This window comes from Gobio gobio, assembly GCF_949357685.1.
Source record: "Gobio gobio genome assembly, chromosome: 24".
Taxonomy (NCBI): domain Eukaryota; kingdom Metazoa; phylum Chordata; class Actinopteri; order Cypriniformes; family Gobionidae; genus Gobio; species Gobio gobio.
Window position 1 is genome coordinate 29,178,671 of NC_137120.1, and position 19,641 is coordinate 29,198,311.

The window sequence follows — 19,641 nt, forward strand, 5'->3', positions numbered from 1 at the left end:
CTGGTCAAGAAGGCTCACCAGCGCCTCTTCTTCCTGAGGACACTGAGGAAGAATCAGCTCTCCTCGGCTATCCTGGTGAACTTCTATCGCTGCGCAATAGAAAGCATCCTGACCAACTGTGTCGCAGTATGGTATGGGAGCTGCTCTGTTGCGGAGCGCAAGGCACTGCAGCGGGTGGTGAAAACTGCCCAGCGCATCACAGGGACTCCACTACCTGCCATCGAGCACATCCAGAGGAAACGCTGTCTGCATCGAGCTCGCAGCATCCTCAAGGACTCCTCTCACCCAGCCCACAGACTGTTTTCTCTCCTGCCCTCCGGCAGGCGTTTCAGGATCCACCGGACCAGGACCAGCAGACTAAAGAACAGTTTTTTTCCCCAGAGCTGTCTCTTTACTGAACTCAAACCCCCGTTGATCCACTTCCCTCATATACTGATAACTCTCCTACCTCACATCCACCTTCACTTTGTTATTTGCACTACCGACTGTTTATTACAGTAACAACTGTTTACTTATGCATTTTGCACTACCACACCGTAACTGGATGATGCTCATTTGCACTGCCGACTGTTATTTACAGTACCAACTGTTTACATCTGTATTTTGCACCATACTTCTAACTGTAATATGCAATCACTTTCCACTGCACTTTTACACTTTTTTTCGGATAGCTTCTGTCCATAATTTACTGAACTACCTTAATCCACTACCATATTCCTCATTTTAGCCTAACATATCATTGTACACATCTATCTGTAAAATTCTGTTTATAGTAATAGCCATCTGTATATTATATTATATTCATAGTACATATCCACCTGTAAATTCTGTTTATAGTAATAACCATCTTTCTATTTATAGATATATTTATATATATTCAGTACATATCCATGTCCTGCACTTATGCAAATGTTGTATATCCTGCACTTGCTGCTATTGCACTTCTGGTTAGACCTAAACTGCATTTCGTTGCCTTGTACTTGTACTTGTGTAATGACAATAAAGTTGAATCTAATCTAATCTAATCTAATCTAATCTACAGCGCGAGCTGTTTGTTTAGTAGCCCGTAACGCCAAATCTGTGGCTTTGCGAAGCTCCTTCACTGCTTCCGGTGTCAAACCGGTGCCCTCGTCCATTTCCTTCAATACATCCGCCTGATAGGCCTGGAGAATGGCCATAGTATGAAGGGCCATGCCAGCTTGACCAGCCACCATGTAGGATTTGCCAATGAGGGCAGAAGTGGTCCTACACGGCTTAGTGGGAAGAAGGGGGCGGGACTTCCACGAGGGAGCTGAAGATGGCGCGAGGTGAGTGGCCAGCGTGTCCTCAACCGCGGGAATCGCGGAATAGCCCTGTTCCTCAAAACCCACGAGGTTGGTGAAATCAGCGGCTGCCGCGTTAGTTAGGCGGGCTGAGAACGGCTGCTTCCAGGATCTGGAAATCTCACTGTGTAGATCACTGAAGAATGGTAGCTTCCTCCGCGAAGGCCTAGAATTAGGGCTGCTGAGGAATCTCTCATCCAACCGAGAAGATTGAGCTTCGCGAGGTTCATCCGGCCACTCGATCGCGAGCTTCTGTGTAGCGCGCGCGAGTACATCCACGAGCTCATCATATGCCGCTGATGGCCGCGCTTCCTGGCCACTTGGCGGGAGAGCGTCGTCAGTATTTGCAGCACCGAAATCCTCGGAGTCGGATGCTGCAGTGAAATGTCATCCTCCAGCCCGAAGGAAACCGCATCGCGTGCCTCCGGGCTGGGACAGAGATAATCATGCGAGTATTCCACAGGCGGAGTCCCGCGCACGTGCTCGGGGGAGAGAGGGAGAGAAAGGGCGATGCCCGTCTGCTCGCACTCCACATCCTCGAGCTCTACATCCGAACCCCAGGTCGCGGATCCAAGAGAGGCCTGCGCGGCCTCGGGAGCGCGACGGGGAAAAACGGATGACTCCCTCTCAAAAACCGCGAGCCTCGAGCGGAGGGTTTTGAGAAGGAGGTTATCGCAGTATTTACAGTTAGAGAACCCCTGAACCGCGTCGCGTGCGTGAGGAAATCCCAGACATTTAACACACTTACTGTGTCGATCGCGATGAAGCGAGTGAGGCAACGTCGGAATTCCATAGCACTTCACCACAAGGAGAACAAAGTTCCACAATCCGCGGTCGTTGAAGTGCTGAGGTATATATCGACTGAATCCTAGAATTTTGGGCCAGAAAAATCGAGAACCGAAGGGCATGAAATGGCCGCTTCGTGAAGGCAGAGAAATCTGAGGAGCAGATGGCGCGCGCGCGCTAATATAGGTGACTACGTCAGGTGGCGCGACGTGCGCGCCATCAGCCAATCAATTGGCGTGATTCTATAAGGGCTTCAGACAATCGGCACACCCAGAGGGGGTCCCATTACGTCATTAAAGTGACGCAGCGTCGAGTGAACCTATGAAAGAGAACTCTGAGCGTGTCTGTCTGTCTCTGGCCCAATGACAGCCAAAGCGCGAGTGCAGATTTGAATTTAGTAGTTGATGACATGATGCACTGAACGTTATAATCACACCGGTGTGATCGTACACTTAAAAAGTGTAATCATCAAATGTCTGAGTGGCACGTTTCCCCTCTGTTTGAATGGGCACGATGCCTCTGCCTTAAAATATGCTTTAATCACGGCCGGGAGGACCTCAGGCCAATTTCAGAGAGAATCCCACCAGCAAAAAGAGTACAACAGTTTTTAAGAGCATGACAAAGCTGGCATGATGCATTGCATAATTTTTCTCCAACATCATATACAATTCAGCAAACCCTTTTGTTACTTACTTGGTAAAAGTAAATCTGATTTGTTTTATTTTAGCTTATTACTCAAGTCATGAGGTTATATATTTAGACAGCTGTCTAGTTTTGTTTCCCCTTTTGTTATATTCAGACATGATTCAGACACACTTTGGCCTAAATGTTGGAGATATTTAAAAAGCATATAAATGTTAATCCTGCAAGAAAAATAAATGTAAGTTATGATTAATCATGTATGCCATATGTAACATGAAAAAGCTGTGTGACAGGAGAAAATGTGTAATTTAATAGTAATAATTTTGAACAATTCACCTTAAATGATTTGCACAGAAGAGGTCACATGCATTGCGAAATTGCAGAAGGTCCTACCGAATGATTTTATTTTGTCCAGGGCATTGCTTCATGAAAACATCAATTCCAGGATATTTCTATTTGATCTTTCCATACAAAGTGCACTTCATGTTTGCACAGAGTATTTGCTTTGCAGTAGTTAAATTGACTATGTGTGTGTTATGAAAGCACCACAACAGTTCCAGAGGTCCTAAGCTCACATTTGTCAATGTTTTGAAGCTGGATAGGCTACATCACTCACAGGAGAAAGACATTACACAACTCCCTCAAGTGGTTGTTATCGCAAATAAAGTATTTTTGTGGTCTCAGACACATTGTATTAATAAATTCATACTCTAATTTCTAAAAAATTCTCAACTAAACTCAACTATTAAATGTTTAGGATTTACCAAATACACAATGCAATACCGCCGTTAAAGCAATTGTTTTCTTTTCTCTTTTGTTTAGTTTAAATTCACTTTTCACTCAAATTGTTCCTGTCTGCCAATGATTTACTTTGTGGTGAATTTAAAAATCAACAGAAAAAAATGTTAAATGGGACCATTATCACTGGTGTTCAGACTTTTAAATCTCATTATACACTGATACAAATTATTTTAAATACTACAGAAAAAAACATGTAATGATATAGTCGATGATCTATTAGTACTCAATATTCAATCTTGTAGAAATTAAAGCATACATATCAGCATTATAAAATTAAGTAAACCTACTCAAAATTTCTGATAGTGGTGTTCCCATCATGCACTGGGGCTTGAATAATTAATAAGATTTTCCAGCTCTAAATACACTGTTTTATCATTGCTTTTGTTGGTAGGTTTAGTAACTAGCCATTTTGTGACATTTAGAGTTGTTCTACTCAAAATGACACATTCATACTCAAAAACTTCTTCAGTCTTTGTGTTCAGGTGCCGTTATGTAGATATGGTGTCTATCTACTGTATTATTTACTTTTGTATTATTTTGTTTCTAAGTAAAGCATACACGTTAAAAGTGTGGTTTAATTCAGTGTTTTATTATTTGAGTAAAAAGTTTTACAAAGGAAACTTCAACTAAGTAGAAATTACTCAACCTTTTACTGGCCAAGTTAAAGTTTACTTAATTCCATATGTGAAATTTTTAGTCAAAAATTAAGTCAATTTTACTTATAGTTTTTTTTCTGTGTATTTCTGTTTTATTGCTGTTGTTGTTTGGACAAAAAAGACATCTTTTTCACAAATAAATTTCACAAATTATCCCAAATAAACATAATTCAGTGCACAAAAGTCCTGCCCACAACTGGCAAATATTAACTAGGGTAAAGACCTTTTTGGTGAGTTTCTTCTTCATCTCCTACAGTGAACAAACTAACAGAATGGGGAAAATGAGATCAAGTTTTGCTATTTTATGTGTGTCTATATGCTTTAGTGTTGATGCATCAACACCGAATGGTAAGGCATTCCTTTTTCAAATGAATAACAAAGAATTACACACAAAAATGATAGCAATGATGGCATTTTATAACTGTAGCAGGTTGCTCTGAGATCCCAGAGGTGGAGAATGCAGAGGTTTCTCAAAACTCAAGGAAAGACAACTACACTATTGGTGATAAGCTTGACTACAATTGCAAACAAGGCTATGCAACTCCGCTAAAAATCACCTACGTATGTCTGGATAATAAGTGGTCTAAATGGCGTGGTGTAAAATGTTCACGTAGGTATACAAGACACACACTTAAAGTTTAGAAATCAGTGGACTGCTCTAAAAATACTTTTAAATCTTGTTGTATGCATTCAACATACTTAAAGTATCTTCTTATCACGCAAGTTCATTGGACTGCTGAATTCTTAGAACTCTGAATTGTATATTTTGTTTCTGATTCACAATCAGTCAAACGCTGTGAGTTGCCGGAAGATATTCCAAATGGTCGGTACACTATTGTGAGTGGTGGCAACTTCGTTTTTGGAACGACCATCAAGTATATCTGCAGCGATGGGTAAGAATGTAAGTTTATATTCAGACAGAACTATTTGAAAGTTTAAAACAATCTTATAGATATATTTGTCAAGCTACCAGATGATGAGTCGAACTGACACCAGAACATGTCGGAATGGTGGATGGGACAATCAATTACCTGCATGTGAAGGTACTGAAAAAGTCACCTACACTTATAAGTCAAGGGTCCAAAAGTGTGTTTTTCATAGAAGAAGGGTGCATTTAGTGTGAAGGGTGCATTCAGGCCTATGCTTTTTTGACTTCACACAAAAATACAGGTGACATCAGATTGTTGTCTTAATATTTTGAATGTCCTACATTATTTTTAACTGTTTAAGTGGCTGGGCGGCCTGATATAACTGCTTTGGTGCTAGGGGATTTTGCAGTCTGAGGTCCTGAAAACTAGACTTGTTCTTTTTTTTTTTTAGAGATATCGTGTGTCCTAGACAACACAGAGAAAAACATCACAGTGGAGGGACTCCCTGATTATGATGAATTAATCAGATCTGGACACAGGTTGACATTTTCGTGTGATTATGGGCTGATCTTAGAAGGACAGAAACAAATCACCTGCCAGTCGAATGGACAATGGAGCAGCCCATTTGCTAAATGTGTAGGTAAGACCACAAAGGGTATATTCAAATTTAATATAATAAAAGACATAATACGTATGTATGTATAAATAAATATATAACACTCTGTATATAATATTTGTATATACTATTTTGCATATGTCTATTAAATATTTTGTATAATTAATATTATATTACATTACATACATTCTATTTTATAATATTTCTGGTCTGATTCTTTTATTATATTATGCATCTTATAATACTTTTTTGCATAGTTCTACAAAAAATATTTTACATAAATAATGTTAATTCATTTATTAACATTATTTTGTATTATACATTTCATTCATACACTCTAAAAAGTGCTGGGTTAAAAATAACCCAAGTTGGGTTGAAAATGGACTAACCCAGCAATTGGTTTTTTTTAGCCCAGCGTTTGGGTTAAATGTTTGCTTAAAACAACCCAATTGCTGGGTTAGTCAATGCAAAAATGGCATTTCCAACGTAATAACATATTGTAGTCAGGATAGGCAATATATTGAATTTTTCATAACGTTGTTAGTGATAGATGTATACACCATCTTTAACTCAATACCATATGACAAAAATGTAGTTGTTATGCTAAACCATTACTCAGTATACAGTGGAAATCAGTAGGATATGACTCCAAAACACTGGGCCGCATAAAGTATAAATGATCTCTGTGGATAAATATGTGATCAAATGTCTGCTTTCTCTAGAGGTAACATGTCCTCTAAACACAACTGTGGAAGACTTAACAGTTGAGCGATCCCCTGAAATGGAGGGTCCCGTCAAATTTGGACACAAGTTAAAATTTTCATGCAATAGACAGGGGCTGAAATTAAAGGGACAGAGTGAAATCATCTGTAAATCAAATGGAGAATGGAGCAGCCCTTTTCCTAAATGTGAAGGTAAAGCCACAGACGGTAAAGCCTCGGATTGGACAAAGATTGATCTGTTTTTCACATGGAGGATGCTTGATTGATCAGATCTTTCTGTTCTTTAGAGGTAATGTGTGTCGCAAACCTGCCAGCAAACATGAGATCAGACAGACACCCGGGGCCTGAGGTTTCAATCAGACCTGGAGACACAATAACTCTTTCATGTGTTGGGAGGGGATCCGAATTACAAGGACAGAGCAAAATCATCTGCGGGCAAAATGGAGAATGGAACGTCCCATTCCCTAAATGTGAAGGAGGTATGGTTCACAGGTTTACTAAATGAGCTTTATTACAGTTTTTTACGATTGCTTAAGCACAATTTTAAAAACACGGCTCATTTTGTCAAAACACACAGTACACACTGCTGTGCTCAATCTTAAACACTTGTAAAATTTCTACTTTTCTAATGATATAATCTGGGTTAGATTTTTTTCAGAGATATTGTTAGAGTAAAGTATATGAATATATTGACCAAATAGTACACACAAGACCAGTCCTGCATATTGATGAAAATATATATTTTTCTCCACATTGTAAAATCATTCGATTCATTCATGCATTTTTAAAGGTTTGTTTTTTAATTCTGCTGAGGTTGGGCTGAACTCTCTGTCCTGCCTCTCTCAATGTCAACCCACGGGTACTCAGTACTCATGGTCAACCAAGGTTGCGCGAATCGCATCTGATAAATTTGGTTCCCTTCTTCTTTGTCCACGTCCTACTCCAGGTCTACCTCTTCCTATACCCCTTCCCCTCACCCCCTCTATACCCCTCTTCCTCCACGGGCTCCCCCTCTCATCCTCACTCTTCCTCTTACTGCGACATTGCTGTCCATTTTAGTTGAAGACAGGTAAACTCACTTGTTGCCTTTTTATAGTGTTTACCCCTGATTGTTGAGTTTACAATTAAGCACCTAAGACTAATCAATTGGTTTATAGGGGTGGTATTTTGGAAAGCAGTGCCTTGAAATGGCAAAGAAGTGACATCAGGTTAGATTTCTGTGTCTAATGTAGACACACTAACCTCTTTGACCTAATATATATGCTTGAAGTACCCCTGAGAATTTGAGTTAATAAGTTAGGTCAATAATAGAAGTAAAAAAATAAAAATTAAAAAAAAGTTCACAGTTCTGTGATGTCCGTTAATGGTCACATTACATGCAGGTAAACAATTTTTTTTTTTTTTTTTTTTGTAAGTATTATATTTTTAAAAAAAATGAATTTTCAATTCTTATAATATATTTACTGAATAGCTTTTCATTAAACTCACAAACTCCCATGCAGTTCCATCACAAACCCCAGTCTGGGAAAGCCTGACTAATGTAATATTTAATGCACTTCTCATTTTGTTAATAAAGCATGGAATATATTTTCTTTCTCTTTGTATTTTTATGGTCAATATGGTTCAAGATTATCCTATTCAAATCAATGCAATAAACAAGTTGGGTCAAAAGTAATCTAAAAGTAATCAAAAAGTAGTCTGATTATATTACCTTAATTGTGTAATATAAATGTGTATATACAATTGTTGTCATGTAATTTGGAATCAGTAACACACCGACTACATTTTGTAAGTAATGTACCCAGCTCTGCCAATAGGAGCAGACTGGTGGGAGTTGTCTTGGACGGCAACAAGCCCAATGCATTATGGGCGTCAAAGTTTTGCCATATACCTATATGGCAAAAGGAAGACAACAGCGCCTTTTTCTCTGTTTTCTCTAGTCAGGTATCACCAATTTTAACAAAGATTTAGCCTTTCTACCACAAAGGCAGCTTTATTGAAAGCCATTTTGTCAGCAGAGAATTACATGCTCATTAAATGAATGCATGGTAAAAAATGAAAGATGCACACCAAAAAATGTGGAGGGAAGCGCTTTTGAGTACCAACATTTTTGGGGACAGGTACACGGACACCTTTACTTACTGGAGTAGGATTTTTCTCCATCTCTGATAAGATAGCAATCATGATTAGGGCAGCACAATATAACGTTTTAGCATCGATATCGCAATGTGCTCTGTATATGTATAGGGATCTTAGTTGATCGGTTCCGGTTCGGAAAGCACGTGGTTAGTGGATTAATTACAAAGTTTCCCTATCATAGAGTGAAAGTTTTTCATTTGCATGTTTTTTTAAGTCCTGGCAGTTTAAACATCAAGCACAAGACCAAGACTTTAACTTGCATGTTTTATGTGCATAGACAGCCCGTGACAGCCCTCTCTTTCTCTTATTTTGAGCTTAAACTGACACATGCATACAAAATTAAGTCAAAATGCCTGTCTTGGCGAGTATCCAATTGAGAAATAAAACCAGATGCTTCTCATTTGATCTGTGCATTCGTCTTAAAGGGACAGAAGCCTAATATACCTGCAGCTGTTTGTCACCACCAATGTTAATCAAACAACAAATGAGCACCAAGCAGCATCTCCAGGAGCTCCCTTGAGAACCAGACCAAAAAAGTTACATGCACCTCTGCTTATCTTCTCATATTCATGCATTACATTAAACACATGTTCTGTTGTTTAAGGCTGTAAAAGAGGCATGTGACTGATATTGAGATTTATTAATGCCACACTTGATCTAAAAACAGTCTAAAAAATGTCTTTGTCCTCAGGGAAATGTGGGCGACCACCACATGTGGAATTTGCAGATACAAGAGAAATGACAAAACCTGAATACAATTCATGGGAGAGAGTTGAATACATCTGCTTTGATAAATACACACTGGTTCCGCATCACCCCTACTCCAACTACTTGACCTGTGAACAAGGCGAATGGAGAGGAAATATTAAGTGTTTAAGTAAGTATGAACATCTACACCATATTTAAGACATTAAAAGTCATGAGGTTTTTCTCACTGTATTTGTTTTAAGTTTGATGTAATCTTGTAGTTGAAGTTGTAAATCTGGTTCTGATGAATCAATGAATGTATATTGTAACACTGACAGTGAGATGTGTTTGTTTCAGAGCCCTGTACAGTGACGGTGGAGGAAATGGATAAAAGAGGTATACAGCTGAAGTGGGGCGGACGGCAAAAGATATTCTCACCACATGGGGATAGAATCACCTTTGCATGTCAGTGGGGAAAACAACATTTAAAAGTCAATGCCTTAATACAATATTGTAATGATGGAGTGATGATTTTGCCTAAGTGTGTGTGACAAGGAGAATAAAACATCACTGACGCATCAGCTGTACGAATAAACCAAAACAAAACAAAATAAAATGTTTTTCCTAATTCAGTTTCTCTGTTTGTGAATTATTCCAAGTAAAACAAAAATGATAAAAGCTGTTTAAAAATGTGCATGTATAAAAAGGACATTAATTCATTTAATGCCAAGTGATCATATGTGTATTGTACAATAAAAAAACATTTCCAAAAAAGATTCAATCAACTCTTTTTAGACTCTTCAAACTAAAGAGTACATTTTGGTCACAAATTAAATTAAATGGATTAAATTGCAAAACTTCAGCTAATATTAGCGCACAAACAGAACAAATTACAGTTCTGTGCTGTTTACGCTCATAAAATTTGTGTGAGCCTTTTTGCATTCCAACTCAATATTTCAAGTCAGCAAGTTTAATTGGAATGTGAATTTGTGCAGTACATCTTGAATTATTGTCAAAATAATGCAAAATTACAGTTCTCGTCCTTAAATAAAGAACACTGTCAAGTTATCAAAATAACATTGGTGGGAGGGGCTGAAGAGGCGGAGGGGAGGGGCTGAAGAGGCGGAGGGGAGGGGCTGATGAGGCGGAGGGGAGGGGCTGAAGAGGCGGAGGGGAGGGGCTGAAGAGGCGGAGGGATGGGGCTGATGGGCGGAGGGGAGGTGCTGATGAGGCGGAGGGGAGGGGCTGATGAGGCGGAGGGGAGGGGCTGATGAGGCGGAGGGGAGGGGCTGATGAGGCGGTGGGGAGGGGCTGATGGGGCGGAGGGGAGGGGCTGATGGGCGGTGGGGAGGGGCTGATGAGGCGGAGGGAAGGGGCTGATGAGGCGGAGGGGAGGGGCTGATGAGGCGGAGGGGAGGGGCTGATGAGGCGGAGGGGAGGGGCTGATGAGGCGGAGGAGAGGGGCTGATGAGGCGTAGGGGAGGGGCTGATGGGGCGGAGGGGAGGGGCTGATGGGGCGGAGGGGAGGGGCTGATGGGGCGGAGGGAAGGGGCTGATGAGGCGGAGGGGAGGGGCTGATGAGGCGGAGGGAAGGGGCTGATGAGGCGGAAGGGAGGGGCTGATGAGGCGGAGGGAAGGGGCTGATGAGGTGGAGGGGAGGGGCTGATGAGGCGGAGGGAAGGGGCTGATGAGGCGGAGGGGAGGGGCTGATGAGGCGGAGGAGAGGGGCTGATGAGGCGTAGGGGAGGGGCTGATGAGGCGTAGGGGAGGGGCTGATGAGGCGGAGGGAAGGGGCTGATGAGGCGGAGGGGAGGGGCTGATGAGGCGGAGGAGAGGGGCTGATGAGGCGTAGGGGAGGGGCTGATGAGGCGGAGGGGAGGGGCTGATGAGGCGGAGGGGAGGGGCTGATGAGGCGTAGGGGAGGGGCTGATGAGGCGGAGGGGAGGGGCTGATGGGGCGGAGGGGAGGTGCTGATGGGGAGGAGGGAAGGGGCGATTGCCTTTATCTTACACAGACTTCAAAGATTCATATCGCAACCAGTCTTACGAGTGTTCATGAATATAACTTTTGGAAAACAGGTAATATTAGATTTTTTATACATATATTTAATACTAAAGAAATCTTTGCTTTGTTTAAAATAAATGAAATCTAAACTTGTTCAAAATAAGGAAAGTGTAATTCTTTAAATACTCCATGTTCAACCTTGTAAACTGTACTAAGCAACCTGTCATGTTTTACAGCCTAAAATGAAATATTCTAAGATATTTCTCTTTCTTCTATTCACGACCGTGGATGTCTCAACAAATGCTCAAGGTAACGCAACAATATAAAAAATAGCTAAAGCAAAAAATTATAATATGGGTTTTTATAAACAAGTGTTTATTTATAATTTCTGTCTAAATTTATACTGCTTTTTCTTCATTTTCCATAAAATCCAAATGTGGATTAAAATTGAAATAGATTTTAAAAATGAACTGAAATTATAAAACAAGAGTATCATTGATTTTATTAGTAGTATACTAGCATGGCATACACCCTAATTAGGGTACTTCAAATATACACTGCAGTATGGTTTTGATGTCTTAGAGCATTTTTCCTCATTTTCATGCCTTTGTTTAATGTCAGATGCTATTAAACTGTTCTTTATTCCAGTAAACTGCTATCTTTTTATATTGAATTAATTTTATTTCTTCTTCTCCAGAAGTTACATGTGAGAGCGAACAACTCATCAATGTTGACATTTTAATTGGACATCCAGGTATCGTTTCACCTTATAAACCTGGACATATCTTAGTTTTCCGATGCACAGATGTGAACATGAAGATGTACGGCCAACGAACAATTGAATGCCTGTCAAGTGGAAAATGGGATAACCCATATCCAAAATGTGGAGGTATGAAGAGATACTGCAGTAATATATTTGATTAAAATATTTAAAGGTTTGTTTTTACACATATAATGTTGAAAAAATATCATAATTGTAATTTATACCAAAAAAGTAATGTGTTATTCTATGATTGATCCATTAAAACATCAACCATTCAATACATTCACACATGAACGCTGTCCCAACTGGGAAAGACCTTTTAAAGATTTTGTTTGCTATCTTGCTTTACCTTAGAGTGAGTTAATTAACAACTAACAAAGCCTCAGTCTACACTACACAGTGAAAATGAAAAATACGAGATTCTAGTGCACTTTGGACATTTCCTAGACACTGTGGTTGTTGGGAAAAGTTCAATTTGTGAACTAATATGACTTTCACCTTTAAAAAAAACAAAACATTTTGATAGTTGACGTTGTATATTAAAACATATGACCTAAATTCTTATGAATAGATAAGTCCAGATGGAGGACACTGCAGTGAACTTGTCCTCTAAAAACAATAGAAGACTTAATGGAGCGATTCCCTGATATTGAGGGTCCAGTCAAACCTGGACACAGTTTAATATTTTCATGCATAAAATTCAAATGTGGGTCTTAATTTGAAGTAGTAAGTGTAGGGACACACCAAATCGACCACAGAACTATAGCGCTGATGAAAGCAGACTGTGTTGTCAGAATCAGAATCAGAAAGAGCTTTATTGCCATGTGTGCTTTCACACACAAGGAATATTTCTTTCTACTGAAACATCCAGTACACATACAAATACAACAAGAAACAGTAATACAAATTCAATGAATAAAAATATGAAAATAGTATAAAAGTACAAGGGCACAGTTAGCTTTTGTCAGAATTAACATTTATAGATTATGAACGTATTTACAGTATTTTGAATAGTATGAATAAATATAAATATCACCTGAGTTTAGAAGATTGCACTAAACAGTGGGAAAATTGCACTTACATGAATATGCCTTAGGGGTATATAACTGTTCAAAAGGGAAATGGCCTGTGGGAAGAAACCTATGCCTAGATGTTCTAGTGGCCAGTGATCGGAGTCGCCGTCTTGACTGTAACAGTCAGGGACGTGCACAGGAATTTTGAGGGGCAGTTGCTCTGACCTAAAAAAAGGGCACTCCCCTACCAACCCACCACCAACAACCCGCCCCGTGTCCGACAGCTCATCAAAATTATCAGCCCGAGTCCGCCTGGAGCCCGTGTTTTTTTTTTTATCCTCCCTATTACACATTAGTTGCAGCCATTAAAAGTGAGTTAACCCAACGCTTTAGCCTCTGAAATCAACACTTGACTTCTCTTGCTTATAAAATCCATATAAAACACTTAAAGCATCGTTTAAACGTTTAGCCTACTATCACCACCATCACTGTAAAAAAGGCATTTTTGACAAGATGAGGCAGGCAGATTGCAACGGCGCAAACGAAACGGGCTATAGGCTACACAATCTAAACAAATAAAAATAAAAAATAAACGCTGGTTGTCTTACACCTCTCCGCGAAATTAATATAAATCCGATCTTCAATTCCTGTGCTATATGCACATTTAGAGTTCATGTCAACGAAAGCAACCGATATGAGCATTTTATTCATCAGCTCATTTCAACATCAAAGACCGCATTATGAGAACAAGCGACCTAAACACTGGTAAAAGCCTCTAGTCTCATTAGTTTTAATGAAGATGGTTGTGCTTTTGAGCATCTCAGACTTAGCTTATTTTCAGTTTCACTTGTGGCAGTTTGCGTGTTGGCTTGCTTTACTCATTTGCGGCGATGCGTGTTGCATAGCGCCAGCCCCACGCCGTCCTCTAAACACTGTGCGAGTCAGTCTTGACAGTTGCGGACTCGCGATATCATGGTCTCATGTTGTTTCCACCAGCGCAGCACATCTCATTGTTTCTTTTAATTATTGAATGTCTAAAAAATAAAATGAAGGAGAAGCCTAAAAAGACCTGAAGCCCGGCCCGCGTTTGAGGTATGACGGGAAAATTGGCCCGATGCCCGGCCCTAGGGGCGTAAAAAAGTCGGGGCCGTCGGGCTCGGGCAGAAATGCAGGACTCTACTTCAAACAATACCAAAAATAGTGATAGGATTTAGGCATTTAACCATTTTGAATAAAATAATTAATGTGATGCATTACTTCCATCATTCATTCTTCTTGCTAAAACGAAATGTGAGAAACTAACTATCAGCAGACATGTAGCTTAGTTTGCCTAATTCCTACCAAAAAAATAGTAGCCTAATGCAAGCTATCTGTCTGATAATTTAGGCTAAACGTGGCAAACTCATCCTGGATTTATGAAGATTTTAATTCATTTCATAAAACTTGATGATGATGATCGTCCGTTTGTTATACCTTTCCGACAACGTTAAGTCGTCTCACCCGACATCCGCGACAATCTCCTTCTATTGCCGCTCATGTAGGCTCAGCGAAGGTGCCGGTCGCGTGCAGCCTCTACTGGCTTTCACTTTCGGACGGGTGCCCGAATATGGAAGTGAATGAGGCTTTTGAATGAGGAATGAGTTCAAACAGGTGGTGTCCAGGGTGAGTGGAGTCTGTGATGATTTTACCTGCTCTCTTCCTCACTCTGGAAGAAGAGTACAGGTCCTGGAGGGTCGGCAGGGGGGCACCTATAAACCTCTCCTCAGTCCGGACTGTACGTTGTAGTCTCCTGATGTCTGATTTGGAAGCTGAACCAAACCAGACAGTGATGGAAGTGCATAAAACAGACTCAATGACGGCCGAGTAGAACTGAATCAGCAGCTCCTGTGGCAGGTTGAACTTCCTCAGTTGACGAAGGAAGTACAGTCTCTGCTGGGCCTTTTTCACAATGGCATCAATGTGATTGTCCCACTTCAGGTCCTGAGAGATGATGGTGCCCAGGAACCTGAATGACTCCACTGCTTCCACAGAGCTGATCCATAGACCGTAAAAAAATATGGATGACGTGACTTCATTGTCTTCTGCTGAAGTAACTGAAGCCTCTGGAGGCTCGCACACGCCGCTGACATCTTGCGCAGATTTGGGACCGAGTCTGTGGAGTAGTGATTTCGGGACCGGAATCTGTGTGGTAGAGAGCAGGAAGTAGAAGCGCAATGTCAAAAGCCCGCCCACACTCTCACAGATGCAGAAAAATTAATTATGTTGGTGTGAAATAAACAATTATGGAAATGTAGAAATTAAAACTAAAGCTCAACTCTCCTCCCGAAAATCCTGAAAAAAGTCCATTGGTGCCTCAGTGACAACTTCACTCAGAGAAGCCGTCAATCTCAGCTGTCAATCATGACCTCACATGTTATAACTGCACCAGACAGCTAGCTGTTCAGTGACTCGTTACCGTTTTGGATGAGGCCGATGACAGTGGTGTCGTCTGCAAATTTCAGGAGCTTGACAGTGGGGTCTTTAGAAGTGCACTCATTTGTGTACAGGGAGAAAAGCAGTGGGGAGAGAACTCACCACTGGGGGGCACCAGTGCTGATTGTGAGAGTCCTGGATGTGAGTTCCCCCAGTCTCACAAGCTGCTGCCGGTCTGTCAGGAAGCTGGTGATCCACTGACAGATTGAGAATGGCATGGAGAGCTGGGTCAGTTTGGCTGTGAAGATCAGGCATTACGGTATTGAAGGCCGAAATGAAGTCCACAAATAATATCCTTGCATAAGTCCCAGGTCTGTCGAGATGTTGCAGGATATAATGCAGTCCCGTGTTGAATGCATCAGCCACAGACCTGTTTGCTCTGTAGGCAAATTGAAGAGGATCCAGCAAGGGTCCAGTCAGAGCCGGCCCAAGGCATAACCGAACTAAGCGGCTGCTTAGGGCCACCCTTGCCACCAGGGGGCCCCCAAGACAAGAGCACATGAAATGTTATGATTATTGTCAATGTTGAAAACAGTTGTGTACAATATTTTTAGGATTTTTTGAAAGCTTTCTATTTCAGAGAAATGCTGTTCTTTTGAACCTTCTATTCATCAAAGAATCCTGGGGGAAAGTGAGCATATTCAGCATATGAGACTACTTAATTATTATTATTTTTTTAAGTACATATCCAAGTCCGGACTGTAGTACAGTAAGGCTTTGAATGTTAACATCTGACCACTCTTGTTGTTTTGCTACTGTTACAATTAAAAACCGTATAAGGGTAAAACCATTACAGCAAGACATGATGAAAGCAACACAGCTACAACTACTAAAATTGATACTGGGTGTGCGAATTATCAAGAATTGACAATAGTCAATTGTATCGGTGGCACCGAGGGGCCCCCAAATAAAATTGTGCTTAGGGCCCCATAAGGGCTTGGGCCGGCCCTGCTCTTGGGGGCCCCCTGGTGGCAAGGGGGGCCCTAAGCAGCCGCTTAGTTCGCTTATGCCTTGGGCCGGCTCTGCATATGCGCCCGAATATTGAAACTGTGCAATCTCAAAAAACATTTGGGAGCATTTGTGCGAGTGCAAATAATTGTTGAGGTGCGACCTCATTTCTCTACAAAACGTTCGCTTATAACTGCACAGTATGTGCCCGCTGTGAGCTGATACAGTGACTGATCCACCGTTCTATAAATAACCAATTAAACTTCATCTTTACGCTCTTAACTTTAAAGCAGACTTTAGGTAACTGCGCTCCGTTGTCACATGACAGGGAGCTAACTAGCCTACAAAATGTAAAGAGCTGAAGAAGATAAATATTTTTTTGAAAGGGCAAGTGAAAGAGCCAGATTAAAACGTCAAAAATGAATCACCAAAACATGATTCTGGTTTTATTTCATGTAGTGTAAGTGATGATTGATGGTGGATAATAATATTAATAATTTTTTACTTATTGTTATATTTTATTTATAGTGAAATGTCCAGCCATCCACACAGATAGAGGTGTGACTGCAACAGGAAACACGGAGGAGGGAAGTTATGGTGATGTTATTCACTTTGAGTGTGAATCTTCAAACCAAAAGTTAGATGGGAGTAGTGACATGTACTGCACAGAGACGGGCGAATGGAGTGACTCTGTTCCAACGTGTAAAGGTTCATGCCATTGTTTAATTTATTGTTTGTCCGTATTGTCACCCAATGATCACAGATTTCTGTCAAATTTAACAATTCAACTATTCCTCTTTCCCTTGCTTTACACTCAGGGATAACCTGCACAGCACCTGACATACCGAATGGTTATGTTGATGAGCAAGTCCAAGTATATCAGAAAGATGCCATATTAAAATACAAATGTTCAAATGGGTTCAAGCCTAGAGAGGGAAGCTCCAGATGTGCTAAATTTGGCTGGACTCTGAACCCAGAATGTGAAGGTAATGCACCACTGTTACATATTCAAATAAGAAATAATAAAATCCTTATATCTATATGTATATTGCTTTCATTATGCTAAAAAAATTATGTTAAACATTATCAGTTTTATATGCTTTTAAAATTGACTTGTTTTTTTTTTCTCTTCTGGGAAAACAGCAACAGTTTTTTGTCCAAATGTTTTCTAGAGTCAGAATCAAACGAGTGTTTTAGTGCCATTGTTCTAAATGTCCTTCTCATAAAGATTCTCACCAGCTTGAAGCCATTAGAGAAAGAGGGCTGAGTGGTTTAAAAATGGTCACGTTAATCCTCAGTGAATTCGCAAAATAAAAGAGATTATAGAAACTTTTTTAATAAAGTAGCAGAGACACCAAGTATAATGTACAAACCTGAATTTATCCAAAGCTATTAATGAGGAACATTCAAAAGAATGAATCCGACTCCACTCAGCCTCTCTCCACATATATATCATAAACCTGTTTGTGAGGGTAAGATAAAAAAGAGCATTTTTTTTCTCCAGATTTACGCATTTCAAGTAGAAAATTCCATCAAATTGAGTTGAATAATCCTTGCATATTTTCATATTATGAATTAGAATTAATACTAGATCTTAATAAAACATTTTGTATAAATCTTAATGGTTTACACAGTGCAAATATTAAAGCCAAAAAAATATGTATCAATGCAACTTTCATGAAGTAAAATTGCTAAAATACTTCCTTCCGCTGGAAAAAAAAGTCCCTGACCATGAACAGCAACTGACGTTACATTATTACACCATCTGCTGAGATGGCAGAAAAGACCGTCTTAATGAGTGAGTCGGTCAGTAGCGAAGACTTTAATATTGGACTGAAACTTGTGGTGAACACGGAGCAAGACGCAACTGACAAATGCTCTGACTAGCGCTGTCAGTGTCAGGACAAGGGAAAACCCCTTAACTATTAAAGGGAATATATCACAGTGGACATTCAAACTGATTTTTTTATTAGGAACATAGGACAGACCTGAAGGAAAATGCTATATCTAAATACAGGTAATACACTTGCTCACTCGATCTCTCTATCACAATACTCTTCTACATAATACAGTAAGCTTCAATTAACAAAATCAATGAGAACAAACATATGTTTACGTTGCTAAGAGTGGTTGCTAAGGGTGTTGTGCAGTAATAGAACCGTTGGGTGAAGCAGTCAATAATTTTTATCATAAATAAAAATATGCATATGCATATGCGCCCGAAATTGAATGTCCAATGCATTATGGGCGTCAGAATTTTCCTATACCTATTTGGCAAAAGGAAAGACAACAGCCCCTTTTTCTCTGTTTTCTCTAGTCAGGTATCACCAATTTTAACAAAGATTTGTAAATAAATGCATGGTAAAAAATTTAATGAACAAGACTGTAACTTGCGCGCTGTTTTATGTGCACAGACAGCCCGTGACCGATGAATTCAGCTCTCTTTCTCTTATTTTGAGCTTGAACGGACACATGAAAAAAAAAAATTAAAGGGGTGATGAATTGAAAAATCAACTTTCCCTTGAGTTTTTGATATATAAAATGTCATGGTAATAAAAGAATATCCTGTAATATTCAGAGCTGAAAACTTCTTTGTTAGTCAAAGAAAAGCTTTTAAAGACACCAGGCCCAGCAAACGATCGATTTCAGAATGTGCCCGGCTATGACGTGAGAGTGTAATGAAGCACCGCCTGATTCTGTAGCCCCGCCCACCGACTCGTGCCACTAACATGACAGCTAAGAGCAGAAATAGAGCTAAACAGCATCGAATTTCTAAACATACCACATAAGCTTTTCGGATTCTGATTTTTAAGCATTCGGATTCCAATATTATGAATGCATGGATGAACTTTATTTTTAATGAATATCCAGCTCACGTGTGGAAGACATTGCACGTATGTTCATTTAACCATGGAGTCGTTTGTAAACAAGAGACTGGATTTGCAGACAGGATGAGATTACATGCAGGGCTCGACATTAACGCTTGTCCGGGACAAGTGGATTTTTTGATGGGGCAAGTGAAAGACAATTTTACTCGCCCGACCAGACAAGCTGATTAAAACATCAATAAAAAAAAATATGTAGGGAATCACCAAAATGCAAGAATGATTCTGCATTCATTAGTGTAAGTTACGATTGACAGTGGATAATAATGTATAATGTACTGACGTTAACAAGGTTGTGCTGTTGACACTCGCGCAG

The 19,641-nt window shown here is 40.2% G+C and overlaps 2 protein-coding genes across 3 annotated transcripts in view; both read left to right on the forward strand.

Annotated features, from left to right (window-relative positions):
• Positions 1-4,401: 4,401 nt before the first annotated feature.
• Positions 4,402-10,008, forward strand: LOC307121111 (complement factor H-like). Its single transcript, XM_079808544.1, has 9 exons — positions 4,402-4,555; positions 4,635-4,817; positions 4,995-5,100; positions 5,174-5,250; positions 5,528-5,716; positions 6,415-6,606; positions 6,702-6,893; positions 9,245-9,430; positions 9,598-10,008. The coding sequence occupies exons 1-9, from the start codon at positions 4,480-4,482 to the stop codon at positions 9,789-9,791; spliced, it is 1,395 nt and encodes a 464-aa protein (XP_079664670.1). The 5' UTR covers positions 4,402-4,479; the 3' UTR covers positions 9,792-10,008.
• A 1,248-nt stretch (positions 10,009-11,256) lies between these two features.
• LOC307121106 (complement factor H-like) overlaps positions 11,257-19,641 on the forward strand; it is a 45,671-nt gene continuing 37,286 nt past the window's right edge. For both annotated transcript variants that reach the window (XM_079808529.1, XM_079808530.1), the window contains exons 1-5: positions 11,257-11,318; positions 11,481-11,553; positions 11,942-12,133; positions 16,969-17,148; positions 17,259-17,426. In XM_079808529.1, the coding sequence (XP_079664655.1) occupies positions 11,295-11,318; positions 11,481-11,553; positions 11,942-12,133; positions 16,969-17,148; positions 17,259-17,426 (637 nt within the window). In that variant the 5' untranslated portion in view covers positions 11,257-11,294. The remainder of the gene's footprint in view (positions 11,319-11,480; positions 11,554-11,941; positions 12,134-16,968; positions 17,149-17,258; positions 17,427-19,641) is intronic.